Source organism: Physeter macrocephalus, chromosome 13, assembly GCF_002837175.3.
Source record: "Physeter macrocephalus isolate SW-GA chromosome 13, ASM283717v5, whole genome shotgun sequence".
In the NCBI taxonomy this organism is placed as follows: Eukaryota; Metazoa; Chordata; class Mammalia; order Artiodactyla; family Physeteridae; genus Physeter; species Physeter macrocephalus.
This window is the reverse complement of record NC_041226.1, coordinates 83,939,355-83,966,818: the sequence shown is the minus strand read 5'-3', so window position 1 is coordinate 83,966,818 and position 27,464 is coordinate 83,939,355. Positions and strand designations below refer to the sequence as shown.

The 27,464-nt window shown below is 60.9% G+C and overlaps 1 protein-coding gene across 1 annotated transcript; it reads right to left on the bottom strand.

The window, feature by feature from the left end:
- Positions 1–1,349: 1,349 nt before the first annotated feature.
- DBH (dopamine beta-hydroxylase) lies at positions 1,350–26,715 on the bottom strand. Its single transcript, XM_007111070.4, has 12 exons — positions 26,398–26,715; positions 23,982–24,128; positions 22,429–22,686; positions 19,150–19,326; positions 18,418–18,520; positions 14,456–14,622; positions 10,924–11,067; positions 10,410–10,448; positions 9,814–9,873; positions 5,903–6,030; positions 5,272–5,431; positions 1,350–4,257 (listed from the first exon to the last, which is right to left on the bottom strand). Exons 1-12 carry the CDS (start codon positions 26,713–26,715, stop codon positions 4,126–4,128), a joined length of 1,833 nt encoding a protein of 610 aa, XP_007111132.2. The 3' UTR covers positions 1,350–4,125.
- Between the last annotated feature and the right edge of the window lie 749 nt (positions 26,716–27,464).

The window sequence follows — 27,464 nt, the reverse complement described above, 5'->3', positions numbered from 1 at the left end:
CTACACGAGCGGGAGACAATGGGGCATCCGGTGGGCCGTGGGGAGGCGTGGACGCCGCGGCCGGGAGGGGCCTCGCCGAGCACGGCCACGGGGCTGGGTGCAGTCGCCAGGGCTGCCAGGCGGCCGTTCAGGCGGCCTGCCGACTTTCCTCACCCGACAGCCGCTCCGGGGGCTCAGGGGCCCGTGGCCGTGCTGGAAGGCCCCAGAACACCCCCAGCGTGAGCCGGTTCTGGTTCTGCCTTTGTTCCCTCTCAGCTCTATTCTTCGGTCTCCCCGGTTTAAAGGCTCATCGCCCAAGGCCCCCGCTGCAAACACGCTAACCCCCGACACGCGGGACCTAGGGGCCTGTGGGCCGGGCCGGGCCTGGGGGTGACTGCCCCTCGGCTGCCCACACGGGGCTCCGCCTGGGCCGCTCCTCCCCTCCCCCGTGAGCTCTCCAGGCATCTCCTAGCAACTGCCTCCGTGGACCCTAAATAACTGTCCCCTCTCACCTCCCCCCACCCCTCCTCTCACCTCCAGAGGAGGAAGGGACAGGATGGAAGCCCAGGGCAAAGCTTTGGTTTCTGACCGGGGAGGGGACAGAGGCCGAGGGTCCCCACACAGAGGCAAAGGCCTCCTGGGCCACGATGTCAGCACAGGGGGAGGGCTTCCTTGGATCTAGTCTAGAATCTTCCGCTCAGGCTCGGCTCCCCAAGTCCTTATTAGGAATCTGCCACAAACACAGAAGTTTCTGGCCTGGGATTCATGGGACACAGTGGGCTGCCTTCCATCCAAGAACCTCTTGAAAATGCAGGGAAATGTGGAGTGTACGCTTGAGGGTGGGTGAGGGTGGGGGGGACTAGACAGACGGGAGAAAATTGAGCTGTGCGTGCCCCCGGGGGACCCTGCGTGGTTTTCAGGGCATTTTGGAAGGGTCAGAGGGGGACGAAACGGGGCTTCTTTGCAATAATGAGAAGCTTTGTTTTTCGCTGCAGTGGAGCAGAGAAGAGTAGGAGGCCCCGGGAGCCCCTGGGCTCTGTTTCTGCATCTGCACCACAGGATGGGTGGCCGGGGGCTGAGAGAGCCCTTGACGGTTGGGGGAAATTGAAGCATCTCCGTCCTGAGCCTGTGTCCCCACTGGGCCGTCGGAGGCCTGTCAGTGGTCAGAACGGAGGAAGCCGCTGATGCTTTGCCCTGGGGCTGAGGGGCTGGACCTTCCGAAGCAGCAGGGACCATCCTTAGCCTGGGAGGCTGGTCCTGCCCCAGACGCCTCCGTGGATAATTCCCGCACCCCTGCGGCGGTCCAGCTGCCTCTGTCCAGAGCCGGGCCACTGGGCCCGTCAAGAGGGAGGGGCTGGGATGTGAGAATGCGCGTGGCTCCCACCCCAGGCAGCTCAGCTCAGCTGCTGCTGGCCGGGGCCCGGCCGTGGTGCAGCGCGGCCCAGTGGAGGTTTCCACGTTGACGGAAACGCTCTATACCTGGGCTGCGCACACAGTAGCCGTGGCCACGCGTGGCTACTGAGTGTTTGAGATGTGGCCGGTGTGACCGAAAACCCAAATGTTTTATCTTGCGTCCTTTTAATTCATTTCAAATTAAGCTTAAACAGCCACGTGAGCCTAATGGCCACCGGGCGATATAGCCCTGGAGCATCCTGGGACGGGCTCAGGCAGGCACACCTGCTCCCGTTGGAGCCTGCAGCCTGGGAATGGCCCCGCCGCCACCCATCCCCAGGCCCTCTCAACACTGAGCACGCGTGGGCACACCTCAGCCTGGGACTCTGGCCGTGTCACCCGAGCAGCTCTCGCCCCCAGGAGGCTGGGGAACCTTCTCCATGGGCAGATGGGAAGATGGAGGCCCAGAGAAGGAAAGTAAATCGGCCAGGGCCACACAGCAGGGGAGGAATGGGAACCCAGGCTGCCGGACCCTCGCCGCCCTCTTTCCACTGTCCCAGTCCTTCAGAGGATGGGCAATCGTGGACAGCACCCAGAGGGACCTGGCCAAGGTGGTGCCTCGCCCTGACCGGCTACTCTCAGGTAGTAAACGTCTCCCCCAGCTGTCCTTGCTTTAGTGCCCACGAGGCCCAGGGACGGTGCCGGGGTCCTAAGCAGGGAAACGGAGGTTGCGAGCCCAGGCTTTGCGGTCACACAGGCCCGGGGTCCCTCCCTGGCCCTGTGCTCCCTCTGGGTGACCTCGGCACCCAGCTTCAGATCTCTGAGTTTCCCCATCTGTCCGCGGGAGCAGACACAGTCCGTCGTGGGTTCGTGGGAGGGTTAGCACAGAACCAGGGTGCGTACTCTTATGAGGGACGCGGGTGCCATGATCTGGGCGGGATGCGGGGAGAACCGCAGGCTGCCCACGAGGAAAAGAGTGAGCAGCCTGAGAGCGACGGTGAGTGAAGGGGAGAGGGTGTCAGTGTGGGTGGCGGAAGGTTCTGGAACTGGGTGTGATTCCTGATCTCCACTAATCCTCCAGGGGTCCCGGGTGAGGAGGGGCTTCTCCTCTGTGAACCTCAGCTCCCTCCGTGGTGAGGCTGGGGTGCCACAAGGGCGTCCCGCGTGTTTGGGGAACAAGGCAATGGCGGCCAGGAGGGGCTTGGTGGGTGAGAGGCCCGGGGGTCAACCTCGAACCCTCTCCCACAGCTCTGGGCTGACTGGGACCCCCGTCTGGGCTGGCAGGTGGGCATATGATCAGAGGGGAGGGGTCTTCTGGGGCCAGAAGACCGGGTCCAGAGGCCGGGCGAGCTCGAGCTGCCCTCCCGAGGGCTGCGCCCTGAGGGGAGGGGCCTCTCTTCCCGCTGTCGTCCGGGGCTCTAAAGATGACAGAGGGCTGGCCGCCCTGCAGCCTCTGTCAGGCCTGGCGTTTCGCAGCCATCAGGGCCTGTGACTTACGGCGCAGGAAGGCATGATTTATACGACGCAGTGCAGGGTGCCTGGGCCCGTTCGTCCCGTCTGTAATGAAGTAGCTGGCAGGAGGAGAGGCAGCGCTTAGCGGACGGCTGTTGGGGTGTAAGGCGGGGCCGGGCGGGGGACTCGGAGGCCCATCCATCACCCTCTCTCTCCCCTAGAGGCTGTACAGCGTTTTGCTGAGCTGGCTGGACAGAGTTGAATCTGTCACTCCTGGCAGAAACCACCCAAGAGCTGAACTTGGCCTTCAACAGAGGCAGCTAAGGGGGAGGAACGTGAGACTGACCCAGGAGGCGTGAGGCATGTCCTGCCCCGCCCAGGACAGGGTGCCTGGCCAGGCAGCACCACCCTGTGTTAGCCGTCGCTGGGTGCCGCCCTGTGCACAAGCTTTATTGTCTCAGCAACCCGCACGGCACCGGCCCCGCTTTACAGATGAGGAGACCGAGGGTCAGGGAGGTGGGGCTGGACTTCTAACACAGGTCTGAGTCCAGGGCCCGCTTGCTCCATCAGCTGGGCCTGCCCCACCGCAGAGAGAAGCGACCCGGGCTATCAATTCTGTTTCCCAAGGAGCCGGCGCCCAGACCCTTGCCTGGATCTTTGCTGTCGCATCTTTTGGTGGCAGTGAGAGGTGCTGTTAGGGTTTCCCTTTAGGTGGGCGAAAACATCTATTTACCCTGCGATGGAGCAGTTTCCCCAGGCAAGTCTCTAACCAGCCGAATGGCTTGTCCTGTCTCTGTCGGCCGGAAAGACGCCCGCTGCGACACGTAAGCCAGTCTGCGGGGACACGTTGAAGCAGCGCTCTCACCCGTCACGTGCCCACACAGATCGCCATCAGCCGGGGCTGGGGACACGGGGCCGGCCCGGGTGATGCGGCCAGGCGTGGCTCGTGTCCCGGGAGGCTGGCCCCTCCCAGCGAGATGGCAGGGCTTTCGGGGCACCGGACTCTAGACCTCCGAGGGGGGTTATCCTTATGCTGCGTCAGAAGGGTGCGCAAGGGTCTCGGTCCACCCAGTCCTCGGCGGGTCAACAGGCAGCTGTCACGGGACCCTCTCAGCCATGCAGGGGCTCCCCCGGGGGAGAATGCTGGAATGGACCCTAGTCTCAGGCAGTGGCTTGGTCCAGCCCCTCATCCTGGGCACACAGAGCTGCTCCATGGGGGTCTTCGTAGAGTAGGGGGGTGCGCGGAGCTGGCGTGAGCCCACAGGGACGGCGTGGAGGGGGGAGCGGGGAGACCACGCCCGCTCAGCCTTTGCCCCCCCCGACGCTGACCGTGGAGGGGCCGGCGGGGCTCTGACCCCGGCTGGCTGGGCAGTGGCGGGTGGGCTCTTCCAGCTTGGAGATGATCTCGGGAAGGGGCTGCAGATTCCACTCACCCTGCAAGGAAGGGACCAGGAGGTAAACTGAGGCTGGAGGGGTGAAGCGGAGGCCACCTCCCCAGGCACTCTTCCCAAGGACCTCTTGCCCTTAAACTCAAGCCCCCATTGCTACTTGGGGGTCCTCACCTGGAAGTCACCCTAGTCCCCCATCTGCCTCCTTGGCCGCCCCTCACTTCATTCAGAGAAGCAATCAGAAGCCCTGGGCACAGGCTGACTTTGTAGCGATCCCCCCACCCCATGACAAGGCTGCGTCAAAGGGCGCGTTTTAACCGCATCAGACGTCTGCCCCAAACGACTCCCTGACGCGCCATCATGGGCCCCGCCCTCGGTGCTGGGAACGTTTGATTTAGCAATTAATCCAGCTCCCAAATGCCGCCAGAAAACCTGCCTTCCAGATCTGCAGGCTGCAGAGCCTTCCACGCCTAACTCAGCACCAGCCCTGGCCTCAGACAGGCGGCTGGCCCGGGGAATAAGTGAGATGCCTTTGGATCCCAGTGGGTCTCAGATAAGGAGAGAAACCAGCCTGCAGTTTCAGACTGTTTGGTTTCTCACCTGCCCCTCCCTAAGCACTTTATTTTTAGGCTCTGAGGGAGTTTGCCGGCGGCCTGCTCATACCACCAAGATTAGTCCCGTGATGCGACGGCATCAGAGAGCGGGTAGCGCCCTTCTGGGGTGGCTGTCAGTTTCTCCCTCTGCAGACCGTCAGCTGTCTGTCTGGGCCCGTCTGTCACCACCAGATTACTCAACTGCTTTGTGTGAGTGCGTCCTGCCAGCTCCTTGGGGTGGAGCCCTGTCACCCACGCCGGGGTCCTCTGAGGGGCCTGGGGCACAAAGGGGTGGGCAGCCGCAGAACTTGCCGCTGGGGGCTGGGAAGGGGCGACGGCGTTTCCAGGGGCGGCGGCTGGCGTGCCCCTGACACACACACATACACACGCGCGCGCACACACACACACGCGCACACACACGCGCGCGCGCGCGCGCGCGCACACACACACACACAGGGCAGGCATACCTGGAAGCGGACAGCCGAGGACTTGTTGCAGTGCATGGAGATGGGGGCAAAGCTGTACAGAGCCTTGAGCACTTGGCGGTTGAAGGAGTTCCAGGGCACAGAGGCAAACTGCTCAGGGACAGAGGCTTGAGGGCAGGTGCAGACTTCCTCGCTGTTGAACCTTGTGGGGGGAAGAAACAGCCCAGAGTGGGGTATGGCAGAGGGGAGGGGAGCCCAGCAGGGCAAGTGACGCCTCCCTGTAGATGGGTGGGGTCCCCAGAGTAGCCCTCAGGCCACCGGCCTCCTAACATACTGCCTTGGCCCTGACTCCCTGCTGACGATGGCTAATAGGCTCATCTCTTCTGCCAGCTTGGATCAGTTGGGAATGGCTGCTCCAGGGCTGGGTGGAGGGGGCTTCTCAGGCCAAGTCCAGACTCAATAGGAAACAAGTGCGGGGATCGATTAGTGATGCCTGCCACAGACACCTCAAGGGGGAGTGGAGACATGGTTGCCACATTTGTGCTCCCCCTGCTCCTGGATTCCTGGCTTTCGCCCAGCTGCCTAACACGGCCTGGGGGGGTTCTGGGTTGGGGTTCCCCTGCCATGCCCAGGGATGGAAGGCACAGCAGACGTGCTCCCCTGGAGCCATCACCTGTTCACAAGGTGGAAATACTTCTGCAGGAAGCCAGGGTCCACGGCACTCTTGCAGAGCTCCAGCTGCGTCAGGGGGTAGTAGTGCACGTAGTTGACGCACATCTCCTCCAGGATCCCAAAGCCCCCCTGCGGGACGGAGAGGACGCCCGTCAGCACTGGCGCTTTACTCCCGGGCGCTGCCACTCAACATCTCATATATTCACTGCATTCACGCATGCATTCGTTCCCTCATCACGCGGTGCCAGACCATGTTCTGAGTGAGCAAAGTCCCTGCCCTCTTGGAATTCCCAGCCTTTGCAGGAGAGACCCATAGCAGACAAGTCAGCCAGTACGTTCGTCTCGGGCGATGGTTAAGTGTTGTTAGGAATCAAACTATAACGGAGGCAGCAGAGAGGGGTATTAGTGTACCCATTTTATGGATGCAGAAACTGAGTCCCAGGGAGGGTAAAAGGCAAAGCCTGAGTGGATGCAGGCTCCCGACCTTGGCTGGGGAGCTGTCCCCTCAGTCTGCGGTGTGAGCCTGGAGACTGGGGACAGCAGGGGAGGCCTCCCCTCACAGAAGAGCCCGCATGGCCACCCGTCATTTCCAGAGCTCAGCTCTGGGAGGAGCAGGGGCTCCAGAAGAGGAGCCGGTGACTAGAGGCTGTCACAAGCCACCCAGGGAAACGTGTGGCTTTGTCATCCTGGGAGGGAGCAGAGTGCCACCAGCTTTAAGCCCCTGGCCAGGTCCCTGCTCTCAGAGCCGCTGAACATGGAGCCCGGACCCAGGAAGAGGAGGAACCTGGCAGCAGAGGGGCCAGGCTGGAGGGAGCAGAGGTCCGCTTGGCAGCGGCTCAGGCCCCAGCAGGGCAGGGGCAGGTTTGGGTGCATGGCCCCGGCCCACCTTTGCCTTGCCCAGGCTCCCAGCTCTTTGTGAACAATGGAGTGGCCCTGGGGGCTTTTATTTGGCTGGTGGGAAAGTTTGAGGGAAGAAAGGCTTCTGCTTCTTTAGGGCAGAACAAAAGCGCTGTCAAAAGCCCAGCTGAGGGCTCACGCCAGGCCAGGCCGTGGACAAGGAGCCCGGGGCAGCTCTGCTCAAGGAGGGCTGTTTGAAAAGGAAATTCCCCAGGAGCGGCTGCCCGGCTCCTGAGCGGCACCTCTGGGGAGGGTTTTCACCTGCATTGTTCCCTGGTTCTGAGCCCCCATTTCCCAAGGCCTCCGGGAGCCAGAGCTTTCCTCACCCGTCCTGTCCTGGCCTCAGATCACGGAGATAACCCCCCTCCTGGAATTCCGCAGATTCCTGTACCTCCTGCTCTGCTGTCTCTCCCGACCCTCTGCGGGCTCCGCGCAGGAAGCCCTCCCTTTGTCTCCACCCCGGGATGGAAATCACACTTCAGGCCCGGGGCTGTCAGAGGGTGGGGAGGCCCTGCTGCCCTCCGCTGACGTGGCCACCTCCCCAGGAGGGTGTGGTGCGGTGGCCTGAAGCCGTCAGGGGAGCTCCCGTGGCCAGAACATCCCCGGACGGGACACCATTTCTCCTGGATGAGGTCGGGTGGGGCAGGGAGCATGGCCCTCGCAGAAGCAGCGCGGAGCAGGGCTCGGCCTGGGGGGCTCCCCGTCACTGTTCACTGGCCGGATGCCAAGCGGGTGCCTGACGTTCCCCCACCCTCGGCCCCAGCGGCCTCGTCCACAGAGCGGGAGATGCTGCGGTCCTGCCTGGGGCGTTGTTCATCTCATAAGCCGCTCCCTACCGAGAGGCAGCACATGCAGCGTTGGCGCCTGGACCAGCCCCGCTCCCTGCCAGCTGGGTGCCCCCAGTTGCTCCATCTCACTGTTTCCTGGGACAGCTGCCCCAGAGGGGCCTGGCCAAGCTTCAAGCGTTCCTACGCACAGACAGGCTGAGTCATTACAGCAAGTCCTCCGCGTGGAGAAGGGTTAGGGTTAGGAGGAGGCGCTTCACGTTAGCGGCTGTTGTTACGTACCGAGCCCCCCCCTTGCAGTCTCGTAAAGGAGGTGCTGGGGGGTTTAGGGCAGGGCTGCGTGCCTGCAAAGCTCTCCTACCTACCCACCCCCAAGCTTGTGACCATAGACCCAGAGCAGTTGTCACCTTAAATCCAGATGGAGGGAGGGGTCACGTGGCAGGAAATTTGCAGGCACACAGCCCCGGGGCTAAATGCCTGTTCAGCCCTAGTTGTCAGGTGTCTGACTTTCAGCAAGTGTCTTCCCTCTCTGAGCCTCAGTTTCTCACCCATGAAAGCAGAGACAAGGATTCCTACCTTGGAGACTGGTGTGAACCCTAAATAAGAGGTGGAAACACCCCAGTGTCCATCCACGCGTGAATGGCAAACGACTGTGGTCCATCCACACGATGGAGTCTTATTCGGCCAGAAAGAGGACTGAGGCACCGATTCACACTACAGCTTTGGATGAACCTTGAAAACATGATGCTGAGTGGAAAAAGCCCGTCACAAGAGGGCACAGATTATGTCATTCCGTTGATCGGAAAGTCCAGAACTGGTAAATCCATAGAGACAGAAAGTAGATCGGTTATTGCTCGGGGCTGAAGGATTTGGGGTTTCTTTTGGGGGCAGGAAATGTTCTAAAATTGACTGCGGTGACGGTTGCACGTAGCGAATATTCTAAATGTCATTGAATTGCACACTTGAAGTGGGTGAATTGTACAGTATGTGCATTATATCTCAATAAAGCTGTTTTAAAGGGAACTAAATGGGACAGAGGGTAGACGTTCAATAAACGTCAGACAGAGCAGTACCCGGTGCAGACCAGAGTTCCTGCGTAGGGGAGGGGGCAGTGCCGGCTGGCATGCAACACCAGGTCCGGTCCCCTCGGAACCTCGTGGCTCCCGGGACGATTCCTGGGACCTACGCTGACTATCGAGACAGTCAGAGACCGTCAGCAAGCGGTCAGCGCGCTCGGTCGGTCTCGGTCTGTGTCTGTGGACCCGGCATAACTGTTAACAGGGTCGCCCTTTGTTCTCAGAGGTGCCCCAGCTGTTCGACTCGCCACGCGACCACCTATCTGTTGGCGCTGCCTGCACACCTAGCCCTGAGGACAGCCTCCCCCTGGACAGATCCTCCTCCTGGGCCGCCCACAGTCCAGCCCAGACGAACCCGTGTCCCATCCCTCCGGGGCAGAGTCAACTGTACATTTACACAGGACTGTCTTAGCATGAAGCCCAGAAGGGGACAGCCTAATAGTGAATGTTTCTGTAGCCCCTTTATTTTTGCTGATTAACAGTTTGTTAGAAAAGCAGCTGCAGGTTTGTTACCAAAGGTGTGAGAATGACCTTTGTCCTCTGCCTGGCCCTCCCCGCCTCTCCCGCTCCCTGGCCCTCCCCGCCTCTCCCACTCCCTGGCCCTCCCTGCCTCTCCCACTCCCTGGCCCTCCCCGCCTCCCCTCTGCCTGGCCCTCCCCGCCTCTCCCGCTCCCTGGCCTCTGTCTGACAATCGCCTCTCCTGGCCCTGCTCCCAACACCTCCACGGCGTCTTTAGTTTTAATCCAACTCTGCTTGTCACTGGTGGCAGGTGTGGCAGGCCTGTCTCCTTGGGGGCAGGGAGCAACCTCACGCCTGTGGCCGCTCCCCAGCACCAGCTCTAGGGTTGACATTTATTGCCGTGGCGCTCTACCTAGGGCAGCCATCAAAATAACCCAGAGAGCTTTTGTTAAACCACGGGTCGCCACCCAAATTCCAGCTCCAGCTCGATAGGTCTGGGGAGAAACCGATGAGTTTACCATCGTTTTTTTTTTTACCAAGGTCCCAGGGGCTGCTGACGTTGCTGGCCCAGGGGCCACACCCTGAGAGCCACTGGTCGAATGAATGAATGGAGGGGCAGCCCTGCCCTCTGGTCTAGAGGAGATAAGACTTGTCCACGTGCTCTGCAGCAGATGGCAAGAAGTCAGGTGACTTACCACGGTGGCCAGCGTCCTGTCTCCCGTGTTGTATGTGCAGGAAGTGATGAGCACGTCTCCCTGGAGAACCAAGCCGACAGAGGGCCCTCAGCACCTGCCCGCGTCGGGTGCCAGGTGCACTGGGCCCGTCCCACCTGCTGCCTGACCGCGGTAGTCAATCCACTACTGAGGAGCCCGGCAGTGGGCCCTGGGCCCCCACACACGAGGGTCACTCTCTGAGTGTCCCCAGGGGGTGATTACTTGTCGGCCTCTGTGGCCCCTTCCTACGTGGGCCAGCGCCGGCCGGTGGTTGCCTGGGGCTGGATGGACCCACGGTGATCCCCAAGCCCTCATCTCTCCCTAAAGCTCTCGGGGCTGCGGTCAGCCGATCAGGCGGGAGGATGCTTGTCACCCCAAGTGCCGTCTGGTCCCGGCCCCTCCGCGGCCCCTCCGTGCGGTCCCGGTGAGTCTCACCGTGGGGCGGCCCCAGCCCCTGCCTTGCATGGACCTGGCTCTGGAAGGTCTTCCATGGCCTCTGCCCTCCCCCATTGCTTCCTGTCCCTCCCCTCCGGGGACGGCCCTCCTGGCCCCCTGTCCCTAACCGGGCGGGCACTCACCGGGTGGACGGACACGACCTTCTTCAACATGCGGATCTCCTGGGGTGGGCGGAGCGCGGGGGAGGGGAGGGGAAGAGAGGGGGGGAGGGGGAGACTTCAGAGTACTGCAGACACAGCCCCCCGACCCCTCTGTGGGAAGCCAGGACCGGCTAAGTTTGGCCTCTGGCCAGGAACGGATTAGGACAGGAAGGTGGTCATCTAAGGTGGATGTTACCATCAAGCTGCCAGGGTCCCCCAGATCCCGCAGTCGGCCACACGCCAGAATCCCCCACCGGAGTCCCTCCCCCAGATGCAATCCGCAAGAGGAACCGGCTGGCTGTGTGTGCTCCGCGGGTGTCCGGGCCTGGTCCCGGAGAGGGGCCCCGGAATGGGGAGGTTTCCATGGCCGTCGGGAGGGAGAGGGTCGGACAGCCCACAGCCACGCCCTGCGCGGCCAGCAGGGCGGGGCGGGGCCGGGAAGAGGGGCGGGGCCGGAAGGGGGCGGGGCCGGGAAGGGGCGGGGGGCGGGCCCTACCTGGAAGTGAGGGCTGTAGTGGCCGTCCCTGTTCACCACCTCCTTCTCGCGGCCGTCCCGGGCCAGCACAGTGACCACCTTCCTGCCCGTCAGGTGCGTGTGGAGTTGAGAGGCGAAGATGTGGATTCCGGAAGGAGGCAGCGCCTGCGGGGATGGGGGGGTCAGGGCCTGGCCACGTGGTTGTCTGCACCCCCAGGGCCACGGAACGGCCATGGGAGTTTACTTCCCTGGACCGTCTGCATCACCCAGGCCCTTCCTTCTCCCGGATCGGTGAAACCCCCCCATCAGAAAACTCAGTAGAGGGACGTCCCTGGTGGTCCAGTGGTTCAGAATCCGCCTTCCAAGGCAGGGGACGCAGCTTCGATCTCTGGTTGGGGACTCAGATCCCACATGCCGCAGAGCAACGAAGCCCGCGCCGCAACTGGAGAGAAGGCTGAGGCTCGTCCGGCTGCCGACGGCTTCCCCTTGGGTCCTCTCTTGAGCCCCCGAAGGCTGGTCGGTTCATTCTGCTTTTATTCCACAGACTCTAGGGTCCTCACGTCCGGCAAATGACGTGGGACAGCAGTGCCGGGCCTTCCTGTCCAGGCTCTGCCAGCCTCCAGCACTGGCAGGTCCCCAGCTGCCCTCGGCATGACCTCCCTTCATCCGCGTGACAGCCAGGCAGCTGTTCCCTGCTGTGCCACCATCAGCTGGTACCGCAGCCGTGGTGCTGACCATTGAAGCTGCAGGCGGGTAGCACGGAGGAAAGAGGCCAGCCCTCACATCACCACCAGGGCAGACGGCAATTTTCCAGATGTTTCCCCTGCGTTAACATTCACTTGATTTAGACAGAACGTTTCCCAAAACGGATTACACACGTCAAGCTTTTTCTCCTCGACGTGGTCATCTCCCTGACCACACACCGCCGTGTTCGTCCACCCCGTCGGCTGCTCAGGGAGGTCCTGGTGCCCTCGCTCCGTCACTGAGTGACCCCAGGCCGCTGCACTTCTGCAGGTCCCCCGATTTCACGTTTGTGCTTCTATCCTGTTCTCCTCCAGCTACCGTCCCCTGCCCTCGTCATTATGGATAACTTCTGGCCCCCTCGCAATGATTTGAGGACTGGGAAACCTTGTGGCCACATTTGTGACAATCGGGGCCAGGCCTGGGAGCACCTGCTGACCAATGGGGACCTGGGTTTCTCCCGTCTGGTCCCCAGAGGCCGACCACTGGCCCAGAGTCGTGGGTGAGTGACAGGTGCAGGAGGATTGCTGTCCTGGGGCCTGTGGTCCAAAACACCGTACTTCTTCTTGGCTTGTCTTTGGTGAGGATACCTAGACCAGGCCAGACTTCCGACTGCCGAAATCACGCCCCTCGGAGGTCTGCTAACGGAGATGAGACCCCCACTCTGCCGGAGGCCCTTCCGTGAGAGTCCACAGAAATGCGATTTTCACAAAGAATGTACCATTTAAAGGGGAACAAGAAAACTGAGTTATTTTTATTTTGTGCTGTAAAGTATTTAGAGACTCTGGTGAGAGAAGGCAGGTCTGCGTTCCCAGGCCGGTGAGAGGCATTCTCAAGGTCAGCGGGTCAACACGACCCGTGTACCCCTGGCAGAGGTCAGTCACTTGGCCTGGGGCCCCTCTTTGCCGGTGAGTCTGCAGCCCCAGCTGCAGGCTCAGGCCTGGAGACTTTCACACGGCAAGATGTCACCACGTTCTGGGGACACGGGAAAGTGTCAGATGCTGGTGTGGTTACGATTTGTCACCCCTGGTCTCAGATGAGAGCTGACCCACCGTGGATGCCGATGAGGCCAGTGCCGTCTGACAGCTCTGTCCCTTCAGCTCGAGGGCGCTTTGCTCGCCTAAGACTTGGAGGCTCAGGGAGCTCCCGGGAAGAACAAATCCCAGGGAGTCAATTCACTGGGAAGACAAATCTGCATATAAACCGCATCCCAAAGCAGAGGCTGCCGTGTGAGGTCAGAGAGACCCGCGTTTGACTCCTCACTCTGCAACTGGAGGCGCTGTGGCCCCGGCAAGCCTCAGTCTCCTCATCTGTGAAGTGGGGACGCTAACACTCACCTCGCAGGTCATCGTGAGAAGCAAAGGTACCACATGGGACAGAGTGTTTGCAGCATCCCCGACAGACCATGCCGTAACACCCACCATATAAAAAGAACTTTTGGTTTCTTTTACTATTGGTTTCTACCAACAGTAAGACAGACAACCCACTGGAAACACTGGACAACGTGATGAACAGATATTCGCAGAAAGGAAGGGCAAACGGCCAAGAAACAGGTGCCAACATCCTCACCTTCTACAAATGGGGACATTCAAATTGAACAACAGTGATGTTTTTCTCCCAAGTGATTGAGAAAATATTTTAAGCATTGATAATATGGTGGGTCAGTAAGTCTGGGGCACCAGGCACCCTCCGGTACTGTGGGGGGAAGAAGCCCCAGAATGGGCTTTCTGGGGGGCGTTTTGCCAGATTTACTCCAATTAAAGCTCACATCCCCGCGCGTGGCAATTCCACCTCTAGAATACCCCTGATACACATTTCCCGTGGGCACAGAGTTGCCCTGAGGGCTTCTTCCTGCCAGTGGAAAGTTGACAGCAGCCTGGATACTGGTGACGAGGGGACAGTTCAGCACAGGCCGGGACTGCGGGAGGCCGGGGAGAAGCGAGGGCCCAGAATTTGGGGAGTCACTTCCGCTCCTCCCGAAGCTCGGCCCCTCCATCTCTTCCCGAGTCTAAGCGTTACCTGTGCCACGCCTGCCCTCGCACGGTGGCCCTGGGCACCAGCGCTTCGCTCGCCTCACCTGGTCCAGCGCCCGTGAAGTCCCCACCGAATCCGTGCTGAGCGTCCGTTAAAGGGCAAGTCACGGACAGACGTTCACTAGTCAGTTTTTTTGATTTTTTTGCGGCACGCGGGCCTCTCGCCGTCGTGGCCTCTCCCGCTGCGGAGCGCAGGCTCCGGACGCGCGGGCTCAGGGGCCACGGCTCGCGGGCCCAGCCGCTCCGCGGCACGTGGGATCCTCCCGGACCGGGGCGCGAACCCGCGTCCCCCGCATCGGCGGGCGGACTCCCGACCACCGCGCCACCAGGGAAGCCCTCGGTTTGTTTTGAAACACGCCGCGTGTAAGGGCTTGTGGAAACAAGGGAAAAAGTCCGGAGGGGCACACGAGATGAAGCAACTGGCTATCTCGGGGAGGAGAGGCTGCTGGGACCAAGGGGTGTTAGCTGCACTGCCTGCATTTCTCATGGTCAGTGCGTGTCTATCTCATTCATAGGATGAACACATATTTTAAACACTGGCTCAGGTTTGGACTAAATGGAGGCCAGTTGTTACTGGAGAGGAAGGTGCAGACACACGCCGGCCGGTGGGGAGGCTCCTTGGTATCCAGAGGAGGTGGGGGGGGGGGCGGCGGCGCGCTGGTGGAGCTGCAGGGTGGGGAAAGCAAAGCCACAAGCCACCGACCTCGGCCCCCACCCTCGGGGCCTCAGCAGGGGAAGCAGGGCGGTGCCGGGCCCAGCCCCGTGTCCGGCCCACTCACCAGCTGGGTGCACTTGTCCGTGCAGTAGCCGGTGAGGACGAAGGCCGTCTCCTGCGGGGGGATGGCCATCACAGGCGTGTACACCAGGCCCAGCTCCATGATGCCCGCGTCAAAGCGCCGCAGCGTGGCCGTGTAGTACAGGCGGACGCCCGAGGAGTCGCGCCGGCCTGGGAGGAGGAGGCACGGAGGTGAGCGGAGCCCCTCGCCCGGACCCCCGCCTGGCACACGGACCCCCCAGCCACCCCCAACCAGGAGACGCCAGTCACCCACACCTGCTCTCACCTGCCTTTGTTCCCACGCCTGTTTACCCCAGGCGGACGCCATGGTTACCACAAGGACCCATTCACCTGTGCAATTCCCACGTGCAAAGCAAGAGCCGTTGTTTCCGTGAAAGCGAGGTGAACGCTTTGCAAAGACTCGATTAAGGCAACGAAAGACAACCGAAAACCGTGCTGTTGAACCGGGTCGGGTGAGATGCCTGCAGTGGGTTTAGGAAGCTCGCCAACACCTCAGGGGGCTTGGGAAGTGCTTTGATGTTCTCCCTGCTGGTTCAAAGGGCTCTGAGCCGGAACTGACCGGCAGGACGACCTGTCTGTCGGTGAGGCTTGGGCGGAGAGCAGCGCATGGCCGCTCTCACGGAGGAGCCTCGGCCCCGTCGGGCAGGTGAGCGTGAGTCTGTGTGGTGAAGTCAGCACGAAGCGTTTAAGGCACATCCTTCTTGTGGCCTCTCTCCCTCCCTCCTCCTTTGATTCCTGTCCTGCAGGGTTGACCCAGGGGCTGCGTCTGCTGGGAGGACATCGCAGGAGAAACCTGAGTCGGAGCGTGGACCCCTGGAGCAGGGGGTCCACCTTAGTAGCACTAAGGGTGCAGCCCCCCGGCTCACACACCGTCCTGGGTCCCATCTGCTCAACAGTGTGCTGTGTGCTCTCAGGCAAGTTGCTGTCCCTCTCTGGGCTCGAAGTCAAGGACTTCCCAAGCAGAATTTGGTGCTTCTGCCCGTCATGTTCCAGCCACACCTGCCAGGTCCTCTTGTAGTCGACAAATTGGAGAGGACAAGGCTCCCCGGGCAGCCTCCCAGCGGTCATACGAGGCTGACGGACGGAGGTCTGGGGATGCCGGCACCCACAGGTCTCGAGTATCCCCTTCCCTGCCGGGAGTCGGTCAGCGAGTCCCTGAGCATTTCGGGGCTGGTCCCATGGGGGAGGAGTAGGGGCTGGACATGGCCCATCCCCTCGGGATGGGCAGGAGAGCTAAGAGCTGGGAGCCGGGCGGGGGAGCCCGCGTAACTGAAGAATCATCCTCCCGCAATTGTAGACGGGGAAACGGAGGCCTGGAACCTGAGCTGAAGACCCTGCTCCGGATCGCAGGGCTGGGAAGTGGCTGAGCTGGGACCCCAGCCCAGGGCACCTTTGGGGGCAGCGCTGTCTCCCTGCTCGGCTGCTCTGAGGTGGAGCTGAGAACACACCGTCTTACCTCTGCCTCCCTCCCTCCCTGCCCCATTCTCCTCCTGCAGTGTCCAAACTCAGCCTCTGTGTCTCTGGGCTGATTACATCAGAGGATAATAATAAAAAGGGAGATGCAATTGGTTAAAATTCAGATGGGGATTAAATAGTGAAATAATTGTTGAATTTTGATATTTATAGAAAAGAGACCCATCTCCAGATTGGAAAAGTGACAGGAGCATCCTTATATTTGGCAAAAGATCCATAAATACGAGCAGATAATCAGGAAGAGACAGGCTTCCCTGATGCTTAAGGAGTTTTCAAAAATCCATTTGCTTTCAGGTTTTAAATGAGCAATAAATCCCGTATCATGCTAAGGCCCAAGCTGACTTATGCTCCCCTCTGTGTGCTGTAGATAATTCCAGCGGTGGCAGAAAGTATTCGTTATGCAGCCAGGAAGAAGTCGCTGGCGGCTATTGGTTGAGCACACCCTGGTGCCCGCCTCCAGTTGGGAGCGTTACATGCACGAGCTTTCCCAGCCTCAGGACAGCTGAGGGAGGTCAGGAAGCACGGGCAGGGGTAGAGGTCACCCACCCAGGGTCACGCAGCTAGGGAGACACAGGCTGGGACCTGGCCTGGAGCTGATGGCTAATCTCTCAGCCTGTTTCTGCCCCTCACTTACACAAATGAAAAATGTCATTTAAAAAAAAAGAGAGTGAGTGAGAGGAAGAGGGCTATGTGGCAATATATGGCAGAAGATGCTGGTGAAACAGAGAGAGGAAAATGCGTTCAGTTTCTGATACAGTATCAACTGGCATCATCATCCTAAAGACTGACCCTGGTTGTTCCACCTTCAGGCACAGGATGATCCAGCAGTCCCTGCTATCTGCCCCCACCTCACTTTCCCATCCCCTACATTGCAGCCAGGCTGGACCGCCTGTCTCCCTTGCCCACCTCCGTGTCTGTGAACAGCACAGTCTATCCCTCCATCTGGAATGAAGCACCTGTCAGCTTCCGCTGTGAAAATGCTCCTGGTCCTCCGAGGCCCAGGTCACAAGCCGCCATGATGCCGCCCAGGCTGTGTGGACTCTTCCTTTCATGCTTCCTTGCACTTTGCTTGTGTCTCCCTCCTAAAAAGCCTTTGCACCTTTCTGGACCTAAGGTCTGGTGTGGTCAATTGGGGAATGAGACATGATCCTGCATCTCACACAACGGGGTCTTGTGGATTTCTGTTTGCCTAGTATAAATTCAACAGCACGAAACAAACCAGAGCCACCCCTCCAGCGCCCAGGGCAGACATCGCTAATCAATCCCAGTACGGCCTTCAGCTGCCTTTCCAGCAGGGAGCTGGAGCTGCAGCTGAGGGTCAGTCAGAGGAGCCCGGTGAGCAGAACCTGTTTGCCACCCTGACACAGAACACATGGAAATAAAATCCCATTGACACAGTCACACTCCAGGCATGCATTTGCTCTGTTGTGACAGGTTTTGAGAAGCAGGAGGGAAGTTCATAGTCAGAAACGCCCCCCAGGGAGCCAGGCACTCCCCTTTGCCCTGAGGACAGTCCTGGGGCCCTGCCTCCCAATGGTCAAACCACTGGAGGCTGGGTTCTAGGCAGGGATCGTGTTGGCTCTGGAGTGGCCTGCATCCTGCCATCCTGCCAGGTGCCCTGTCCTGGCCCAGCCTGTTCTGGGGACGGCAGAGCCACCTCTCATGGGTGCTGGAGAGTCACCCCTTTGGGGAGGGGAGGTCAGGGATGTGGGGGGCATCTCCTGGTCTGAACAGCCTCACAGAAGTTAGCTCTTCAGGGGAGACGGCACATGGGACCACTCCAGCCTGTGACCTCCCTCCACTGTCTGTGACCCCGTTGGTTGGCACACCCTGATGCTAGCCCTCTGCTCTGTCGGGTGCCAATGAGGAGAGGGTGTGGGAGGAGGGGTGAGCTGTGTTTACTCAGATGGACCCGACATCTAAATGATTCCTTACAGCTTCAGAATCAGACCAACCTTGCCAGGTCCAAGTGTGGGCTCGGCCATAGCACGGCTGCAGCACCGAGGCCACAGAGACGGGTCAGACCAGACCTCCTGGCTCTAAATTCCTACTCGCTTCATGGCCCTGGAGGCATCCCTTTACCACTGGCCTTAATTTGCTCTTCTGCAAAATAGGCACACAAGAAACCTCTACCTGCCTTTCCCAGGTGGTACCTGGGACAGCGTTGTGTTGACGGCAGCTGGTGTTTATGAAGGGGGAGGGGTGAAGATGCTGGGCCCCCACTGTGCGGATGAGCCAGCCGATGAGACTCCGCCTGGGAGCCCACCGCAGACCCGGGAGACGGGCAGTGAACGAGAGACACAAGAGGGACGCAGGCCGCGGGGGGCCACGTGACAAGGAGGCTAGACCTGGGGGAGAGGGATGTGGTGCTAAGCCCCACCAGCCCGGCTATCTTCCTAACTGGGTATGGCCGCGCCCAGGGCTCCCGAGGGGAGGACGGTAAAGCTGGAAGCACACCTCGGAGCTCCCTACCTTTTATCTTCAGTGGGTTGTGGTAGTGAACTTCCAGGCGGAGAAATCTGGAGGACCCAGGGCCCCCGAAAGCAAGGCCGGCTTCCTCTGGATAGTAAAAGGCCTGCAGGGAGCAGGGAGGGCGGGGTCAGGCCAGGCAGACAGACCGGGGTGTCAAGAGAGGGGTCCCGGGGCGGTCAGGGCATACCCACCCATGTGCTGGGGCCTGAGCTGCGGTGAGTGGTGTTGGTGAGGCAGCCGGATTAGGACTCTCCCCCTGACGGGCAGCTCATTACCAGCCCATGCAATGTTCCTATTAGGCTCGGGGTCAGGGAGTGGGGAGAGCTCATGCCCCCAGGCGAGCCCACCGCCCAAGCCCCTCCTCTGAGCTGGTGGAGGAAGCTTCTGGAAGACCCTGGACACAGCCCAGGGAGGCCAGCCCCGGGACCACCCTGTGCACAGACCCCTCCAAGTCCAGCGGAACTTGATCGGGGAAATGAGAGCGATGCCCACGAGGAATGTTAGGTCGTGGGGCTCTTGCATTTTTACAGGAAAGTAACGGAGGCCGGAGAAGGCGTTCGTGGCTCCAAAGAGCCATGGGGTTCCAACAATGTACAGGTGGTGGGGAGACGGGCTTTTTCGGGGCCTGGGTTGCCCTGGGGGCCTCACAGCCTCCCTCCAGTGCTCCCTTCTTGGAGGCTCTCATGCATAAGTGGGGGGGCCCCCCGGGGAGACGCTGGGAAGGGCACGCACCTTGGCGCCCAGGGCCCAGGCAGCCAGCACGTGGCGACAGTAGTTGAGCCGCTCCGGCTTCATCTTGGAGTCGCAGGGCCCGCTGAAGTGGGGGAAGCTCTCGAACTCGGCTGCGCACTGGAAGACCTCCATGTGGTGCACCAGGGCTTCATTGCCCTCGGTGACGATGGGCTCGTACTGTGGGAGTGGAGCACCCACTGAGCCTGGGGCAGCAGACCCCGCCCACCCACCTGCTCACCCCCACTGGTGGGGCTCTGACCCAGCAGCTCCCTTCCGTGGCCCTCCGCTTGCCCCTCTGTAAAGTGGGAGGGTTGAGCCAGGTGATTTCCAGGGGTGCTTCTGGGGCTCAGGGTTTTGGGGGTGGAGCCACCACCCTGGAACCAGGCAGAATCTGCCAGAAGCTCACGGTGAGCTCAGGAGCGAAGGGAAGGGGACCCGGGCAAGTCATTTCCCGATAAGGGGGTTGGGGGACAGGAAGGCAGCAGCCCTCGTGTGAACGTGGCAGTGGCTGCACAGACACACGGAGACGGCCCAAGGCAAGGCTGAGCCTAGGGGGCAGGTGCAGCTGTGAGCCGGGCCCTCCACTTCCTGCTGTGTGACTTTGGGAACTCACTCTACCTCTCTGGGCTGCAAGTCCTCGAATGGAAATAAGAGTGATAATATCTAGCACTATGTGTGTAGTATTGTGGTGATGGAGGGGGTGAACCACCTCCTCTTTCCCCAGGGCCAGGCAAAGAGGGGACATTCAACAGCTACTGTCGTTACTGTTATATCTCCAGGAAGGTGTTTAGAGCAATTGAGCTCTGAGTTGAGTTGTTATTTCATGAAGGAGGAGGGTGTCCTGACGGACAGATAAATGGCTAGACAGCTGTTCCAGTCCCAGGAGAAGATGCAAAAATCAAGACATCAGTTGCCTTTGGTCCAGGCTGGGAAGCTGGGGTGCAGAGGCCCTGGGAGGGTGGGGAGTGAGCAGGGTGACGGGGGTGGGGTCAGAGCACACTTGTGGCTGCAGAAAGTTCCGACCCTGCCTGGGGTCCACGCCGCAGAGGTCACTGGTCCAAGCAGGACCGTGGACAGCTCCCCAGGACAGGACACCTCTGAGGCCCCAGGTGGGAGGTAGAGCTGGGGCGAGGACTGGGCCCACGTACCATGACGATGTGGTGCCGAGAGAAGCCTTCCGGGAGCTCGGTGATGTGGCACCAGTACGTGGTTTCCTGGCCGGGGACCAGGACGTCCGGGGCGCGGATCTCCATGGTGCGCGCGTCCGAGGGCAGGGCCGGGACGGAGATGTTGGGTTTCAGCAGCTGCACCCTCTGCAGCCCCGTCTGCAGGCTGGAGACGTTGATGGCCTCCAGCGACTGGAACGGCTCCTCCAGGATCCCATACACCAAGTGGACGGTGCCGTCCTGCAGGCGAGACAGGGCCCGGCACTTGTCCACTCACACCCCCAGAGCTGGGCTCCTGGTGACCGGGGAGACGCCAGGTCCCTACCCACCCTCGCCTGGCTGGTGACATGCCCGGTTCTCACCTCTCTGAAGGAGGGGAGCTTTGAGGCTCTGTGTGGACCTGGCTGGGATTAAATCCAAGGCCGACCACCCCCAGAGCCCACGGTTCACACCAGCCATTAATACATGTTGTCTTCCTAAATGCTTTCTATCTACATTTGCTTAGCATCCATTCAACTAACCATTGCTGGGTCGCTGTGAACCAGGCCAGCCCCGTCTGCAGGCTGGAGACGTTGATGGCCTCCAGCGACTGGAACGGCTCCTCCAGGATCCCATACACCAAGTGGACGGTGCCGTCCTGCAGGCGAGACAGGGCCCGGCACTTGTCCACTCACACCCCCAGAGCTGGGCTCCTGGTGACCGGGGAGACGCCAGGTCCCTACCCACCCTCGCCTGGCTGGTGACATGCCCGGTTCTCACCTCTCTGAAGGAGGGGAGCTTTGAGGCTCTGTGTGGACCTGGCTGGGATTAAATCCAAGGCCGACCACCCCCAGAGCCCACGGTTCACACCAGCCATTAATACATGTTGTCTTCCTAAATGCTTTCTCTCTACATTTGCTTAGCATCCATTCAACTAACCATTGCTGGGTCGCTGTGAACCAGGCCGGCCGGCTCACCTGGGACATGTGTTCCCTCCACCACCCCCAGGGTCACTGGGGACAGGGCTGTTCTCTGCACAGGTGTCTCAGAGCTCCAGGCAGGCGGCTTCCCCACACCCAGGCTGGAGGCTCTGAGCTGAGCACACGTTGGCACCCGACGCCATGCAAAGTTCTGGGAGAGGGTCCTCTGCCTGCCCTTGCCCTTGTCCATGGGGAAGGTGAGCCAGGAAGGTGAGGACTCAGACCTCCTTCTGGAAGGACACTTCTTCTGGCTCCAGCTCTGCCCTGCCTCTGCCGTGTGTCCCTGGGCAAGTCCTCCCCTGTCTGGCCTCAGTTTCCTCGTGTAGCAGATTTCCAGGGGTGCTTCTGGGGCTCAGGGTTTTGGGGGTGGAGCCACCACCCTGGAACCAGGCAGAATCTGCCAGAAGCTCACGGTGAGCTCAGGAGCGAAGGGAAGGGGACCCGGGCAAGTCATTTCCCGATAAGGGGGTTGGGGGACAGGAAGGCAGCAGCCCTCGTGTGAACGTGGCAGTGGCTGCACAGACACACGGAGACGGCCCAAGGCAAGGCTGAGCCTAGGGGGCAGGTGCAGCTGTGAGCCGGGCCCTCCACTTCCTGCTGTGTGACTTTGGGAACTCACTCTACCTCTCTGGGCTGCAAGTCCTCGAATGGAAATAAGAGTGATAATATCTAGCACTATGTGTGTAGTATTGTGGTGATGGAGGGGGTGAACCACCTCCTCTTTCCCCAGGGCCAGGCAAAGAGGGGACATTCAACAGCTACTGTCGTTACTGTTATATCTCCAGGAAGGTGTTTAGAGCAATTGAGCTCTGAGTTGAGTTGTTATTTCATGAAGGAGGAGGGTGTCCTGACGGACAGATAAATGGCTAGACAGCTGTTCCAGTCCCAGGAGAAGATGCAAAAATCAAGACATCAGTTGCCTTTGGTCCAGGCTGGGAAGCTGGGGTGCAGAGGCCCTGGGAGGGTGGGGAGTGAGCAGGGTGACGGGGGTGGGGTCAGAGCACACTTGTGGCTGCAGAAAGTTCCGACCCTGCCTGGGGTCCACGCCGCAGAGGTCACTGGTCCAAGCAGGACCGTGGACAGCTCCCCAGGACAGGACACCTCTGAGGCCCCAGGTGGGAGGTAGAGCTGGGGCGAGGACTGGGCCCACGTACCATGACGATGTGGTGCCGAGAGAAGCCTTCCGGGAGCTCGGTGATGTGGCACCAGTACGTGGTTTCCTGGCCGGGGACCAGGACGTCCGGGGCGCGGATCTCCATGGTGCGCGCGTCCGAGGGCAGGGCCGGGACGGAGATGTTGGGTTTCAGCAGCTGCACCCTCTGCAGCCCCGTCTGCAGGCTGGAGACGTTGATGGCCTCCAGCGACTGGAACGGCTCCTCCAGGATCCCATACACCAAGTGGACGGTGCCGTCCTGCAGGCGAGACAGGGCCCGGCACTTGTCCACTCACACCCCCAGAGCTGGGCTCCTGGTGACCGGGGAGACGCCAGGTCCCTACCCACCCTCGCCTGGCTGGTGACATGCCCGGTTCTCACCTCTCTGAAGGAGGGGAGCTTTGAGGCTCTGTGTGGACCTGGCTGGGATTAAATCCAAGGCCGACCACCCCCAGAGCCCACGGTTCACACCAGCCATTAATACATGTTGTCTTCCTAAATGCTTTCTATCTACATTTGCTTAGCATCCATTCAACTAACCATTGCTGGGTCGCTGTGAACCAGGCCGGCCGGCTCACCTGGGACATGTGTTCCCTCCACCACCCCCAGGGTCACTGGGGACAGGGCTGTTCTCTGCACAGGTGTCTCAGAGCTCCAGGCAGGCGGCTTCCCCACACCCAGGCTGGAGGCTCTGAGCTGAGCACACGTTGGCACCCGACGCCATGCAAAGTTCTGGGAGAGGGTCCTCTGCCTGCCCTTGCCCTTGTCCATGGGGAAGGTGAGCCAGGAAGGTGAGGACTCAGACCTCCTTCTGGAAGGACACTTCTTCTGGCTCCAGCTCTGCCCTGCCTCTGCCGTGTGTCCCTGGGCAAGTCCTCCCCTGTCTGGCCTCAGTTTCCTCGTGTAGCACTGGGCCAGCCCATGTCACTGACACGCCATAAAGAGAACACAGACTTTGGGTGTCAGGGTGCATTGGAAAGTGGAAAGGATTTTGTCTTCAGGAGAAAACTGGTTTGTTTTTCCCTAAGGGTCTTGGAGCAGCTTGAGAAGCCTAGGATTTTTAGATCTGTTGCGGCTGTGAATTCCTAGACAGAGCAGGTCGAGCCTTACAGATCATCTAATTCCCTTTTCTCCTTTTACAGACAGGTAAACTGAGGCCCAGAGGAGGAGGGGACCTGCCCTGAGCCTCACAGCCCGTTGGCCACAGAGCCAGTCTGGGAAACCAAGTCTCCTGCGCTCTTTCCAGAATTCTACTGAAGATGCTGGACCAGGAGGAGAGAAGTAGTCAGGGGCAAGATCACCCAGGTCCCTGTCTGAAAGCTCCGGGGCGAGACCAACATCTAGAGACGTGTCAGCTATGTGTCAACCAAGAGCTGCTTGTTTGCCGGATCAGACGCCGATGGCAGAGCTGGTTTCTCCCAGCCTGCCTTGTCCCCACCCAGCGGCCTCTGGAATCCACGCTCTCTGTGCATGGCTGGCCCAGGGATACCGCCCTGGGATGCGAGAGGGCTCCATGCAGCCCACGGTCTCCTGGGCGAGCGGGCTGCCACCCACCTCGATGAGGTAATCCTTGGGGTCACAGGTGCCAAAGGGCCTCTTGAACAGCAGGGATAGGCCTTCCCGGGTCCTCTGTGCCCGCAGCAGCTGGTAATCCTGCTGGGCGTCCAGATGGATCTGCCCCTTCTGGTCACTCCAGGCGTCCTGTAGAGGCAAGGGCGGGCTCGGAGCACAAGGGGCCCAGCCGTGGGGCCAGGGTGCAGGGTTGGCCGCCCGCGGCGCAGCCCCTGGACACACCTCGCCCTGGGGCTCCTGGGGGTCTGCCCGCGGTGGGCGTCACGCCCACACTCGGTGTCTGCCTGAGACAGTGGCGTTGACCTCCAACCCCACTCTCTTCCTCTGTGCCCTTGACACACGGCCTCAAACGCCAGCCAGGACTCCCTGGGGCTGGTTAGCCTCGCAGGTTCCCAGACCTCTGGGTGGGACCCAGGAGCCTGTATCACGAAGAAGGTGCCATGATTGGGAATGTGGAGCCTTAGACAAAGAATCGCCTTTGGTCTGCGGAGGGAGGGACCCTAACAGCACACGGAGCCTCAGAGAGGGTCTGGGGGGCCCAGCCCGCACTTGCACACCCCTGAGAGTGAGCCCGCCTGAAACGCTGCACCCCCAGCATCTTGCCCACCTCGCCCTAGTCTTAGCCTTGCCCGGAGAGGGTAAACCGAGGCCCAGGAGGAAACGGACCCGCTGCATTTCCCCAGGATGTCCGAGGGTGGTGGTTCTGGCCAGACCCTGCCCTCCCCTCCCCCTAGCTGTTTCCCTGGCACCCGGCTCTAAGGCTCGGCCACCCCGGGGCTCCAGGCCAGGGCACGGAAAGACGTCCACCTGGCGAGGAGGCTGTGAGGGAAACCCTGCCCCCGACAAGCAGGCCGCCATTCCAGTTCAGGAACGACACGGGACCGCCAGTCCTTGGCCTTAGGATTTTCATAAGCCCTGCATTCAGGGCTAAAGCATGTTTTCCTCATTTCCTTGAGCAAACGAGAAACCTGCAAAAGATTTTGCCAAACTTTCCCTAGAGAAAAGCGCCACAGTGACGCTCGTGCTGGGGTACCTGCGGATCTGCAGGAGAGGGCTCATTTTAAACGGAAGCAGAAAGTCAGCTTGGGATCCTTCGGCTGGAAATCGAGAATGTAATTGTTGAACATATTGCTACAGGAGGAAAAACAAGTCTGACATTTGTTTGCATAGGAATTTGTTGTGCAAATGAATCCTGCCTGTGCTGGAGGACCAAGTCACCCCAGCTCGCTTGGCAGCCGGGGAAGCTGCTCCCGGGCTTGGCGGCTCCTCTGGGACCGGCGCAGAGCCGCGCTGCCCAGGTCTCTCTTGGCCGTGACCCGTAGCCACTGAGCATCCTGGTGTAGGAGCGGCGGGACGGCCCGGGGCCCAGGCGGCCCCACCCCGTCCGGCTGGTGGTCGGGCCCACCGCCCCGCCCCCCCCAACCCCGGGAAGTGGGCAGAGCTCCTTCCTGCCTGCGGAGTTGTGGCAGGGGTTGAACAGAGCACCACACCCCAGGAAGGTGGAGAGGGATTATTGTACCCACTCTGCAGATGAGGTACGCGAGGCCCGGGGGCCTCTCCTGACCCTGGCTCGGTGCTCCTGCTGGATGCCCACACTTAACTGAAGTAAGAGCCTCTCTGCTCACAGATAAAGTGCCTCCTGACTTAAGAACTATTTTAACCCTCCTGCGTCTGTTTCCACGAGAGAGCTGGGTTTGGCGCCCAGAGAGGGCAGGGTGGAAGAATGTAGGGTGGCGGCTCAGGGCAAGATGGCTAGGCTCCCCCAACCCAGAGGGCCTCCCTTCAGCTTGTCGAGGGCCCCCCAAACCTCTCTCCTTTGAAGGGAAACCTCCCCCCTCCCCTTCGCCCTTTCTGGCAAGAATGGGGGTGAATTTGAGGCGTGGCGTGAAGCGCTCTCGCCCTCAGCGTCTTGGCTGAGCTCCACGGACGGTTCGTTCCACGCCTGGGTTGGGGGCCGGGGAGTCTGCACTTGCTCAGGTCACCCACGTGTGCAAGCACCGCGTCCTTGGCGGTGGGCAGGCAGGCCAGCCACCGCGCTTGGCCGCACGTGACCTCTGGGCGCTGTTCGTGCGGGTGGGTCCGTGGGGGCCGCCCTCCCGAGGGCGGGGGCAGTGGAGAGCGTGTGTTTACGTGGCGAGCGTGTCCTTCGTGCGCGGCTGTGCCCCTCGGGCACGCTGAGCTCTGTCATTTGGGGGGTGCAGTCAAGGACTGCGGACGTCATCTATTTCCCATCCCGTCCTCACATCAGCACCCCCGAGATGCCCAAGCTTGGGACACAAGGCATGCTCAGAGTAAACGTGACCAGAGAGGCAGGAGAGAGACTTCCTTTGCCAGGTTAAGCACGCTGAGCGTAGAGGAAAAGGCAAGTTCAGGGGAGCCCTGCGGAGGGAAGACTCACCCCAAAGTAGGCACTGTTCCCGTCGGTCCAGAGCACGACCAGGTCGGCGTTCTCCAACTCGCCACGGTCCGACATCCCAAACAGGACGCCGGCCTTGAGCTCCCGCACGAGGAGCTGGAAGTGGACAGTCTCCTGCACGTAGCTGACATTCCACGACAGCTCCAGGGTCCCCTCAGGGTCCAGGGGGATGCGGTAGGGGAAGGGGCTCTCGGGGGGTGCCGAGCCCTGCAGCGCGGCCACCAGGATGACCAGGAAGACGGCCACCGCCGTGCCGTACATGGAGGCCGCCTCGCGCACGCTGGGGCTGGGGCCCTGCATGGCTGGGTGAGCTTGGCCGCCCCACCTGGCCATTTATGTCTCGGCCCCGCAGGGGATGGGCCCGGGCTCCACAGGTAATCACATTTGTCTGGTGGGGAATTCAATTGCCCCAGTGACCCTCCCACCAGGCCGGGCCCCAGGCCAAACGCTTTGCTGCCCTTGCTTCTCCTAATTGGCACTAATGACACATGGACATTGTCAGTGGGAATTGAAGCAGGCAGGCTGGTTTCATTCGCTCTGAGGAGTCTCTGAGAGGGGCCCGGAAAGGGCTCCTCCGTGCAGACGCCCTCCAGCCAGGCACCGGGCTGGCCACCGGGCTGGCTGCCCGGGCCTGTCCCCGCAGAGCTGATGGATTGGGCCCCGGGTGCTCCACTCCTGGCTGGGCAGACTGAGGCTCCGAGGGGTTGTTTCCACGGTGACCAGGGAGTAATGAGGCCTCGCTGCTGCAGGCCCAGGGAGCTGTTTCTAGAATATAATACTGGAGGGTGGACGGATTTCAGACTAAAAATAAAAGACGATCCCCAAATAGTGCCTGTGTTTAAACACCCCCTCCATGGCCTGCTGTCCCCACTTTTGTCTTCTCTCGGTTTCCCCACAGGCTCCAGCTGCCACAGCTGCTCCAGAAGGAGTGGCTGTACTGCGGGGGGCGGGGGCAGACTGCAGGTGGATTGCTGGGGGCCCCAGACAGCAGACTGGGGTAGATCGCAGGCAGGGCACGATTCTTGGGGGAAACAGACTTTGCAGAAAGG